Raw genomic sequence first — 12,749 nt, 5'->3', positions numbered from 1 at the left:
CAGTCTCTGCACCTAATATTGGCTAGCTTCCTAACCATGCCATCTAGGACTGGTCTTTCCAGATTCATTACCTATGGCACTATAGTGCTCAAAGGAATGGTACTGGAACCCCACACTGGACAGCCTGTAAGATTGCTGGTCCTTGCAGAATGCAACCTTTGCAGTAATGTATTGCCTTACAGACCTGTAGGGTCCCAATATAGGTCCAGATTATTGAATATGGGGGGAGAGGATGTGGCTAGTGTCTTGGGGTTAGTCCCTGCTGGTAACCCCCTTATCCTTTTCTAGTGATCCTCCTAAGACAGGAAAGGGAACTTATTGGGGTCAAAAAAAATGTTTTTCTTTACTGTGGTTTTATTTTTTACTGTATTTGACTTCCTGGGCCACCCCAAGCTCTACGTAGCACCAGAGCTTAGGGGCATTCTGGAAGGCACAGGCTGCCAAATGCAAGAGGCAGAGAGTCTGGTTAGTTCTGGTTTTAGGTGCTGAAAGTGGTACAGTTATTTTGCATGAAAATTTGGCGTTTTATATTGCAGTCCTGTAATTCTTAGGAATAACTCTTAAATCTGTTCAAACCAGAGTCTAGCAGACATCCCGGGTATGATAAAGTTTATAATATAATAAATAATAATAAAAAAATTATTCAATAATGTATTAAAGGGGGCTCCCGGATTCCGATAAGCCCCCCGCCTGCAGACCCCGACAACCAACAGCCAGGGTTGTCGGGAAGAGGCCATTGTCTTCATCAACATGGGGACAAGGTGCTTTGGGGTGGGGGGGCCCCCCCTTCCCCAAGGCACCCCCCATGTTGAGGGCACGCGGCCTGGTACGGCTCAGGAGAGGGGGGGGCCCTCGCTCGCCCCCCCCCCTTTCCTGGCCGGCCGGGTAGCGTGCTCGGACAAGGGTCTGATGTGGACATGGGGGGACCCCCACGCCGATTTTTTTCGGCGTTGGGGTTCCCCTTTAAGTCCATACCAGGTGGCGGGGCCTGCGACGTCTCCTTCGCGGGCCCCGCCTACCTGGAGACGCGCTCGAAATGAGCGGACTTTCCTCCGTGTGTGTGTGGGCGAGTCCGTTCATTTCAAAAGTAGGGCGGATAGTACGGCGGACTTAGTACGCCGTATTAGCACGCCGTATTAGCCGCTGAAAAAGTGCCGTGTGTGGGCAAGTAGCTTGTTCGGAAAGTCCGACGGACATTCTGGCGGGCAGTCCACCAGACTAAGTCCGTCGGATAGTCCGCTACGTGTGTACGCGGCATAAGTGGCATATTGCCTCCTTGACTGACTCGTATTTCTGTTCTCAGCAAGGGTCCCCTTAGCCTGATCAGCAGGCTATGTCTGACCAACACCAGATGGGGGGGGGGGGGGGGGGATGTATGGGTTTAGGGATCCCAAATACCTTCTTAATTGGGGAGGAACCTGGATGCAGCCTTTTGTGCAGTGTATTATCTAGGGGCCAGAGTGTCTACTGCAGATCTGACACCTTCCACCTGTCTGGTATTTCTGCTACTTTTGGGGCAACTTCCTCCAGTATGTAAGTTAAAGAATCCGGAAAGCACTGCACTCCATGATTTCTAAATTAAATGTTACATCGAAGGAGCACAGACAATGTGGGAACGATGAAATGTTACCTTCCTCCAGTACTTGTGTCAAGAGCGGAATACGCTTGCCATTGTACGTTTACAGCACCAGTTTCTCGTAATTCTTGCTGGTTTGGATTGCCCTGGTCACAAACTGTAGCGTTCACCCTCTTCTCTCCCCCTTCTTAACAGAAGAGGTACCAGTGAAGGACAAGGTTGAGAAAGACGAGAATGTTTGGTAGATGGGGACATAGCGGAATCTACTTGAAGAACCCCAGAATCATGGTTTTTCTGTGACCCAAAAGGCCTTTGCTAGTTGTCTGAACCTCCACCCCAGTATTAAGTCTTTTGCAGACTCTAACAGGTTTCCTTTTCAGATTGCGCTGTATTTGGCTCCATCCATATGCCCATCAACTCTCACCAGCTTCCCTGTCTCTGTTGAAGAAAAGCATCCTCATAACATGATGCTGCCACAACCATGTTTTTCACGATGGGGATGGTGTGTTCAGGGTGATATGCCGTGTTTTTTGCTACACATAGCATTTTGCTTTTTGGCCAAAAGGTTTAATTTTAGTCTCCTCTGACCCAGAGCACCTTCTTCCACATGTTTGTTGTGTCCCCCACATGGCTTTTGCCAACCTGCAAACCGGACTTCTTTTGGCTTTCTTTCAACAATGGCTTTCTTCTTGCCACTCTTTCATAAAGGCCAGATTTGTGGGCTACACGACTAATAGTTGTCCTGTGGACATATAATCCCACCTGAACTCTGGATCTCTTTAGCTCCTCAAGAGTTACCATGGGCTGCTTCTTTGATTTAATGCTCTCCTGCCTGACTTGTCAGTTTAGGTGAATAGCGTTCAGTATGCAGTTGTGCCATACTCTTTCCATTTTCGGGTTAAGGATTGAAGAGTGCTCTATGAGATGTTCAAAGCTTGGGATATTTTTTTTTTTTATAACCTAACCCTGCTTTATACTTCTCCACAACTTTATCCCTGACCTGTCTGGTCGGTTTCTTGGCCTTCATGATGCTGTTTGTTCACTAAGGTTCTAAGATTAAATTATACCCAAGTGGATTCTATTTACCAATTAGATGACATTTGAAGGCAATTTGTTGCACTAGATTTTAGTTAGGGGTATCAGAGTAAAGGGGGCTGAATACAAATGCACGCCACACTTTTTAGATATTTATGTGAAAAACATTTATAAATTTCCTTCCACTTCACAATTATGTGCCACTTTGTGTTGGTTCTATCACATAAAATCCCAATAAGGCTACTTTCACACTTTTCGCAGTGCGCTGCGAATTGCATGTGATGTCTGACATCGCACAAGTGAGAAACTGGCCCTAAAACCTACAAGCTAATTGGTTACAATGCAAAGCTGCACCAGATTCTGTGTGCACCAGTTTTAGTAAACCTGCCAGTTTGTGTTTACCACCAAGGTCCTGATTCTGGTTTTGGGCCTCTTGTATACACCCTGTGGTGTCCCAAAATAGGATATATAAAATAGGATACTTAAATAGCTTACTTTTGAGGGAGAATTCCGCTTCACTTCTGAAGACCACTATGTCCTACACGGTCTACACATTTTGGAGTAAGTTTTCAATTGACATAAGTCTGCCTGGAGTTCTCAATATGTGGGTCTGTTTCTGTATACTGTCCAGGCAAGAATTATTCGTCATCCAGACAAATGTCTTGCTTTGAAGATGGAGGTGAACTTCTTTGAGGTGGTAAACTTTGCCCCGTTTTATTCCAGGCCCCTCCATCCTAATGTCTTAGTTGTATCAGTTTGATGCTGCAGTTGTCCCCTGCTGGCTTTACACCAAGAACTTGGCGATCAAATACCAATGTCAGTCACCTGCTTTGAGCTCTGAATCCCCCTCCCCTGCGCTCACTGGGTTGTGGAGGGGGCGGGAGCGGCTGGCTCAGGCTCTTAGTACCTTCTTAGATGGCTGGCCCAGCTTCTTTTTAGAGCCTGGACCGGCTCTTCAACAAAAACCAACAGTTGGCTTTAGCCCACTGTCAGCTGAGAAGGGTTTACAGGGGTGCAGAACAAACTTCACCTTTTGCAAAAAAAAAAAATGGACATGTTTTTGCAGGTAAAAGAAATGTGCATTTATTTTACTTTGCATCCTGTAAAGTATTGCACCTGTGATTAGCAGACACTTAGTACACTGCCTGTACGTTCAGCAGACAGTTACTGAATGGCCGGAAGTATCAATTAACTACTACCAGCGCTCTTGCCGTTTTTTTGAGAACTACAAGCCATCATCTGCAATGACTGTCCTCACTTATTCATTCAAAGGAAACTGAATGAATGATGCAGCCATGTGTGCTGAGCCCTGCATGGCCGCTCTGTTTTTTTTTAATTGTGACAGCAGGTGTGAGTAGAGGATTCCCTGCCTACCGTCGGCAAGAGGTGGGTTGACAGGAGCATGGTACACCCTGATAATGGGTGTAACGTAATACGCTCCTTAAGCTGAACTTTACTTTAAAGATAGGGGCATCTGTTAAAGGAGAAGTCCAGCTTGAGCTCGTTTTGGCTGGACTTATCCTGTGGGTCACAGAAGTGCAATTTGTTTAGTATTCCTGTGACCCATTTTCAGCAGAGAGCGGACTTAAGTCTGCTCTCTGCTGGCGTCACCAATATCAGTCAAGGCACTGTATCATCCCGAATCTGGGTATCTGGTATCCGCTAGGTGCCTGGACTGATGGCCATCTCAGCGAGCCGCTGGGACGGCCGTTCCCCGCCCCTCCTCCACAGCTCAGCGAAATAGTGAGCATGGAGGAGCAGAGCAGGAGAGCTGCTGATTGACACGCAGCAGCTCTGAGGAGCTGAGAGAACTGGGCCATCGGCGATGTTCAATGGCTTGGCTCTCAATACAGAGGCAGCGGGGGATAGATACAGCATTGGACCGATGCTGCATCCACCTAGGTAAGTATGATTATGGGAAAAATAAATTCCATAATTTTCTTTTAATCTGTTATTCTTTAAAAGTTAAGAATGCTACTTCCTGTAAAGTCTTAAGGTATGTTGAAAGCATACTTGGTTGTGCATCTTGGGGCTTCTAAGATTGATGCTCTGGCCTATCTTTCCACCTTCTCTAGGTTGTTCAGTCAGACCCTAGTCTCAAGGATTGAGTTCCACCTTTCCTGTCAAGGTACACTTTGCTGAATCTGAGAGGAGTTATTGGGCTTTCATCATCAAACGGTCATTTCCCAGTCTTTCAAGGCTACTACCTGGTTTTTTGTATTCTGTCTGGAGGATATAAATTCAGGCATTTTTCAGGCGGGGCTTTGGGCCTGTTAACTTTTCATTGCTGTTGGCCAGTTGAACTGATTTTGGAATTTCCTGGAGGTGAATAATGCACTCTCCCCCAATGGATAAGATGAGAATGACCTTTGAACTCCAGATAATCCGTTCTAGAAATCCATTGACAAACATAGGTCTGTGTTTATGGTCATGCTCTCAGAACTGCTTTGCTAAGGCATGCTGGTAGTAGAAGGGGTGATACTGGCCTGGTCTGAAGTTTGTTTGCCAATGTTCAATCCTTCTTTTGGTTGTAATATAACCTAAAGGCGAGAGACTTCTTGTGTCCCTCCCTGTATTTGGAAGCAAAGGATAATACAGTGAGTACAAAAACATTTCTCTTTAGTTCATTGACGAACACAGCACCTTAATCTTGACCTTGGAGTTATATTGCCACCTTTAGGAGAGGACTAGGCAGAAAACAACAAAAAACAAGCACAATACCGCCCTATGGGTGATCCTACTGGCTATAACCACTCACTCTGCTCCCAGCAGCTCATTTTTTTTACTGCCCTGTGGGGACCAGTGGTCTTACATTTTTTTTTTTCTTTTTTGCTGTTTTTTTTTTTTTCTTCCTGTGATCTACAATCAACAGACGGGCTGGGTGACAGGCTGGATAATATAGATCCTGGTAGTCTCCCCAGCCTGGGCATCGAGCTCATGCAGACCTAAGCTCTGTGTTGGGGCAGCCACAACAGGCCCCATTCTGGTCCAGGGGCAGCCGGGGCACACATATGACCGGACTAATGCTGTCTGTGTCACAGTGTGCTGTGGCCGACAGCCACCCCGTACTGCTCGGTGATGGGTCTGTCTGTGGAGTGCCTCCAGCAGTCTCTGCAGGAGGCTGAAGTATGGTTCTACCTATTTAGGCAGGATGGAGCAGCTGGGCATTCCCTGGGAGGTCGATTAGGGCGAAGTGTTGGTCTGCGGACCAGGCATCTAAGAAAGCGTTGGCGGATTTGCCCTTCCAAGGTGAGAGGCTGTTTGGCGCCTCGATGAATGACATTAATGTTACTGGGGGAAAGAGTACTTTGCTCCCACAGTCCAGAAAGGGTAAGGAGCCACGCTGTAGGCAGGGGCCCTCTTTTTCCCCTCAGAAGCGGCTTTTTCGTTCGTCCGCCCGGGTCGGCAGATAAGTGTCCCCAGTCTGACAAGTGGCCCAATGAGGGACAAAAGCGCCCCTGGTATCGCAAGACTAACAAATCAGCTGCTGCATGAAGTTTTTGCCCCCGCCGTTTCTCCAGGGGGTGGGTCATCTTGGGGAGTTTGCAGTCTGGTGGACCTCTCTTCTTTCTGACCACTGGGTTTGCAAGCTGGTTTTGTCAGGCTACAAGATAGATACTACTGCGTGGGGTGATAGTGCCTGTACTCATGTCGCAAAGGTTTCAGGGATTCTACTACAATCTTTTTTTAATACAGGAGGAAGGGGTTCCGTCCGGTCCTGGATCTCAAGGCCCTAAATTGTTTTGCGGAGGTTCAGGTTGGAATCGGTTCCTTCTGTGGTCCCTGCACTTTCTTCAACGGATTTCTTGGCGTCTTTGGACATCAAGGACGCATACTTGTATGTCCCCATATGCATGAGACATCAGAGGTTCCTGCGATTTGCGGTCGGAGACGAGCACTACTAATTCGTAGCTTTTCCCTCTGGCTTAGCGACTGCTCAGACTCTTCACCAAGGTGCTAGCCCCGATTCTCTTGTTGCTGAGACAATGAGGGATCATGATCGTGGGTTATCTGGACGACCTCCTCCTGAGAGCAGCTTCTGCCTCAGAATTAAGGGAGGATGTGGCGATCACCATACAGACTCTTCAGGAGTTTGGCTGGGTGTTAAATCTCCAGAAGTCAGTGTTGTTGCCGACCTAGAGTACTTGGGGTTGATTCTGGATTCCTCATAGGCCAGAGTCTTTCTCCCTTCGAACAAGCTGCAGACTCTTCAATCCGCGGTGCGGTTACTAAGGTCCTGCAGGTGATTGTCGCTGCCTTTTTGCATGCAAGTTCTAGGCCTCATGGTAGCCACTTTTGAGGCGGTACACATATACTATACCAATTCCACACTCGAGTCTTGCAAAAAGAGATCCTGTCCAAATGGGACAAATCTCCGATATCCCTGGATTGTCAAATTCGGGTGAACCAGCTAGCCAGGGCTTCGCTTCTCTGGTGGCTGAGGTCCCCGACCCTTTGGTTCGGAAAGTCGTTCCCTCCTCTTCATTGGACGGTGATCACGACGGATGCCAGCCTGACCGGCTAGGGGGAGTTTTGAGTATCCAGACGGCCCAGGGTCGTTGCTGGATGCAGGAAGAATCCCGCCTGCCGATCAATGTCCTGGGGCTTCGGGCGATCAGGTGGAGTCTCTCCACATGGTCACAGAGGCTGCAGGGGCATCCGGTCAGGATCCAGTCTGATAACGCCACGGCGGTGGCATATGCCAATCACCGGGGAGGGACAAGGAGCTCAGCGGCTGTGCGGGAGGGCTCTCACATCCTACAGTGGGCAGAGCGGCATGTGCCGGTTCTGGCAGGCGTACTACCTCAGTCGTTAGTTGCTGGACCAGGGGGAATGGTCACTGCGTCCGGAAGTGTTGCGGCTCATTTGCCTAAGGTGGGGCATGCCGGATGTGGATGATCTGGCCTCTCGGGTCAATCGGAAGGTGCAGAGGTTTGTGGCCAGGTCAAAGGATCCCTGGACGGATGCGTCAGATGCGTTGGTGGCCCCATGGGGGCATAAGCGGCTGATTTATGCCGCCCCCCCCCCCCCCCCAGACTCCTCCCTCGTATGCTACTCAGTATGGAGCCTGAGGGGATTCCAGTGATTCTGATTGTCCCAGACTGGCCTTGACATCCTTGGTACGCCGACATAGTACGTATGGTGGCCGATGTTCCTTGGTGGCTGCCAATGCAGGAGGACCTTCTGTCGCAAGGTCCGATACTCCACCCTGCTTTATCGTCGCTGGTTTTAATGGCATGGCTCTTGAAAGCCAGGTACTGAGGACTGTCGGCTTCGGTAGTTTCCACTATGCTGAGTGCGTGGAAGTCTTCTTCCCAAAAGATTTATCATTGCATGTGGAGAGCCTAAATCTCCATGTGTGAGGAGATGGGGTGGCGTCCGTGTACATATTCAGTTTCCATGGGCCTGCTGTTGTGCAGCAAGGAGTGGATCAGAAGCTTGCATTAAGCACCATTAAAGGGCAGATATCAGCCTTGTCTTGCAAGTCTACCCTACTTGATTCTCCACAAGGATAAGGCAGTGCTGCGTTCGCAGCCCTCTTTTCGTCAGACTGTTTCGGCATTACATCTAAATGAAGACGTTGTGCTTCCGTCCTTATGTCCTCAGCCGTCGCATCCCAAGGAGGTCGCTTTACATTCTTTGGATGTGGTCCGGGCTCTGTGGGTGTATCTGTCTGCTACGGCTCTTTTCCGGAGGTCGGACTCTGTTTGGTTTTCGGTGGCTGGTCTGAAGAAGGGCATGGCAATCTTGTTGGCCACCATTTCTCGATGGATGAGACAGATTGTGGTTCAGGCTTATGCCATAAGGGGTCGGGCGCCTCCCTTTCTTGTCACGGCACATTATACCAGGGCAATTGGTGCTTTCTGGCATCAAGCATCCATTTCTCAGGTGTGTAAGGCGACTACCTGGTTGTCTCTACACTCTTTCACCAAATTTTACAAGGTCCACGTGGCGCATCTTCGGATGCATGCTGTGGCCGCAAGGTTTTTCAGGTCGGCCTTTTTGAGGTTGTGACTCATCTGATGGGCAGTTCTTTTTATCATGGGTGGAGTTTATTTTCTTTGTGTTCCCACTTCTTGTTTTTGGCACTGCTTGGGGACATCCCTAGGGTCTAGATTAAGGTGTTGTGTCCGTCAATGAACAAAAGGGAAAATTGGATTTTTGTACTCGCTGTAAAATCTTTCTCTGAGGTTCATTGACGGACACAGCACCCACCCCTCCTATTTATGTTTGTACTGCTTTTTGAGGAACTGAGCTGCTGGGAGCAGGGTGAGGGGTTATAGCCGGTAGGACTGCTCCCTGGGCGGTACTGTGCTTGTTTTTTGTTGTGTTCTGCCTAGTCCTCTTCTAAAGCTGGCCATATAACCCTTAGGTCAAGATTAAGGTGCTGTGTCCATCATTGAACCTCAGAGAACAGGATTAGTACAAAAATCCAATTTATTCATACATGATAGTATATTCATACACCATGCGTTATAGGCATGTATAGGTGTAATCAGTAGCTGATTGTACTCTGGCAAAGCTTTAGAGGACACGCCTGCTGGCTCCCTCACTTACAACCCTGCCCCACTTGGTGAATCCTCAGTTCTTGTGCTAGTGTCTGAAGGTGATTGACCTTTTCTCCTTCACAGAGGAAACTTCATTAAACTTGTTTATTATTTTTATTTTATCTTTGATTCTTCACTCAGGCCCTCATTGTCTTCTGATGCCAGCACACAAGCAGAGTATTTTGATCGGTGCAGCCTCTATAAAACCTTGGCGCCATATCCTTTTGGCTGTGCATGTCCTGTAATGTTGCTTTTGGCACTTTGTGCAATGCGTTGAGTTAGTCACAGGGTGCTAATACAGGTCCCGAGTTGTGGACCATAACTATGGAACCCAGCTTTCAAGTCCACCATTACACGATGGATATAAAATTTGATTGCAAGTGCTTACATCCTCAAAGAGAAATATTCTCCTGGCTTTTTACATACCCGTTCCACCAGGTCCGTGGGAGATTTCTGGGCATGTTAGCACAAAGCTTCTGTAGAATACTATTGTAAGGCAGCCACTTGGTCCTCTGTTCATACTTTTCAAAGTTTTACCAGGTGGAGTCCATCTTCTGTTAATGCAGCTTTTGTCCTGAAGTAGAATAGTAAAGTATCAAACCAGGCAGAACTTCAGCAAGGCAGGTTTATTAACAGCTGGGAACATACAGCATTGTTACACATTGTGTTCAAAGTATTACAAGATACAGGTCTAATTTATACAGTTGCTTACAACGCAAGTATATTAGATATAGATATTCTTATTCTCTAACAAATTTGAAACAATTGTGAATTGTTCTCACCTTGAACCAGAATGGGTCTTTTCTGCCAATTCTTGGGAACTCGTTACCTGATAGGGACCAGTCGACCGACCGGTGGTCTGGTCCCCTCTCAGAGTTCTGGATTCCATCTCGACCAAGTTCATGAGGGAAATTCACCTGAGACCACACTCTGGAATAAGTTAAGAATTCTTCTCTGACTCGTACAAGGAGATTGGTTCTGACCTCTATGACCCTTTCAATAGGGCAGCATACATAGAGTTCAGCCTCATGATCTCCTATCTAACAATTGTAGGACTTGCATTTATATCGTCTTTTTTTTACAAGCCTTATCTGAATCATCTCTCCTACATATGATTGGTCGCTAAGATCTATGTCAATGTAACTAACTATAAATCTGACACCTGTCCTACAACCAGATAAACGTAATTATTCCCAGAATTCCTATATGTTCATTAAAGTGATTTATAACTGGTTTTGTCCAATTAAAAACACCTGTGTAGATACAGTCTGGCACCCAGCTGTGTTAGATCAAACCTTCCTTATCCTGATAAGACAGATTTACGACTTTGAGAGAATGAACTTTCAATAACCCCACCAAATGTGTTATGTCTCGTTTTTCACTATACAATTCTATGTACATGTATACATACATTAGCTTCACAAACTGTAGTATCTACATTTTTTATATATATATATAATCAAATACACATACATCAGTGTTATCCCATTCAATGTATTTTCACAGTTTTAATGAGGGCTCAAGCAGACTTTGGTTTGACCCTGTCAAAAGTAATTAATGTACTTGTACATAACGTTAATTATTTATAAACCACCTGCTTAAGATGTTCTTATCTTATCAGGCTGTATTTCACTGCTGTGAAAAGTTCTCTTCTAATTAGTAACTAAAGATTAACTATCCCATATCTGTGATTTATATGCATTTCAAGACTAAATAATTCTATATAACTTGAATGTATGCTAATGAACTTTGAACCAGTTAAGAATATCAGTATGAAACAGAGGTCCTCTAAAGTTCAGCATTTAAAACTTTCTATATTTATACATTAATGAAGATTAATAATTGTTTTACTATTAATAATAAGACAAGACCACTACCATATTATAATAAGAAAATTCATAAAACATGCAAATCAATATAAAATACATTGGCTTATATGAGTTTCTACAACAGTCCACAAGGTCCTCACAGTGGCTCTGTGAGGTTGGGTCTTCTGACCCTTGTTGGGCCTGTTAGCACAGTTCTGTTTACTTCATTGTTGCTCACCCTTTCTAATCCTTGGGGATGTCTTGTGGTGTATGGATACTCTTCCTGTGTCCTGTACTGTACAGTTAAGATCATTTTGGTGTTCCTTTATTTTCCATATATTGAAGTCCAGTACACTGCATCCACCATTCCATTCAATTCCATTCCTTGATATACTCTCTATTGCTAAACAAAAACTGAGGACTCCCGGAGTGGGGAAGGGTTATAGCGAAGGTGCCCAGGGTGGGTTTGTCCTCTAAAGCTTTGCCAGTGTCCAATCGCTTAAAGGCACACAGCTATAACCCATGGTGTGTGAATACTCTGCTTGTGTTCTGAATTGCGCTCCAACATATGTCATTTACAGGTAAGCTACATTTTGTCTCTTGCTCACACGTGGAACGCTGCTTTTCATTTATCCCTTGTTCCTAGCTAGTGCATTTGTTGAATTTATTTTTTATTTTTTCTTGCACTAATCTTAATGTCCTTTTATTTGTGTCTAGGCAATCCTTTATGGACCATACCATCCCTATACAATACTTTTTCACAGCTTAATTAAAGTTTCCAAGTTCAGGTAATACAGCAAATATTTACACTATTTAACGATTGCTTTGCCAATTCTTCCACGTATTTAGCATTTAAGACACTTAAGCATTGATGTTTATAAATATGGTCTGTGCGTTGCTTGTGTCTTTTCTTAGTCCACGTACACACGGTCGGAGATTTTGCCAACCCAATCCGTCGGATTTAGTCCGACGGATTGTTTCCGAAACTGTTGCATACACACGGTCGGGCCAAGTTGGCGAAAAATCTGATCTTTCAGAACATGATGACGTAATTTCGTTACGATGGGACTACATTCATGCTAGTAGCCAATAGCTTTGATGTAGGAATTTAGTCTGAGCATGCGTGGCACTTTGTCTGATGAAGATGCTCTACACATGCTCTACACATGATCGGATTAGGTCCGTCCGGCCCAGTTGGTCGGGAAATATTTCCAACATGTTGGAAAATTGGGTCGGACGGAGATTCGGACGGAATCAGTCCGATGCATACCACACACAGTCAGATTATCTGACGACACGGTCCGATAAGACTCATTCCGACAGATTCTCTGACCGTGTGTACAAGGGCTAACAGTTGTGATGCTGCATTTTCATGCAATCGTTATGATTTAGCTAGTGCCAGAGATTTGTGTTGCACTCATTGCCTTTTTTTCAGCTATTTACACTTGGCAGATATCCTGGTTGACTGTCAGCAGTGAATTCATTGTAAAATTATCACAACAGAGAAGGGGCAGATTTAAACTTTTCAGTTTTTAGGGAGAAGTGAATCTCAGGTCAAAGGGGACTTGCTGTGAAATATAACTATCTGGAATGTTATTCTCACGCTATCAGAGCAGCAGTATATGCTGTAGAAGAATTACCATAGATGGAGATCAGTCTGTATAGGACTGTTGATAAATTCAACCTACCTACATGTAAGGAAGTTGGGCAGGTTAAAAACTGGCTTAGAGCCTGTACCTTTCAGTCATTGCTATTTTTGTATTGGTTGAGCCAGCCATATAC

At 45.8% G+C, this 12,749-nt stretch overlaps 1 protein-coding gene across 3 annotated transcripts in view; it reads left to right on the top strand.

Moving 5' to 3' along the window:
• Positions 1–12,749, top strand: part of TDRD9 (tudor domain containing 9) — a 391,054-nt gene that overhangs the window by 317,030 nt on the left and 61,275 nt on the right. For all 3 annotated transcript variants that reach the window (XR_013270091.1, XM_077467571.1, XM_077467570.1), the window contains exon 30: positions 11,685–11,755. Coding sequence is in view for 2 of the 3 variants with exons in the window: in XM_077467571.1 (XP_077323697.1) it covers positions 11,685–11,755 (71 nt within the window). In the remaining variant the exon portion in view is untranslated. The remainder of the gene's footprint in view (positions 1–11,684; positions 11,756–12,749) is intronic.

Source organism: Lithobates pipiens, unplaced genomic scaffold, assembly GCF_037356315.1.
Source record: "Lithobates pipiens isolate NorthernLeopardFrog02 unplaced genomic scaffold, aLitPip1_a1.2 Scaffold_57, whole genome shotgun sequence".
In the NCBI taxonomy this organism is placed as follows: domain Eukaryota; kingdom Metazoa; phylum Chordata; class Amphibia; order Anura; family Ranidae; genus Lithobates; species Lithobates pipiens.
Note: the sequence above shows the minus strand (reverse complement) of the source record. Positions and strands in the feature narration are given on the sequence as shown.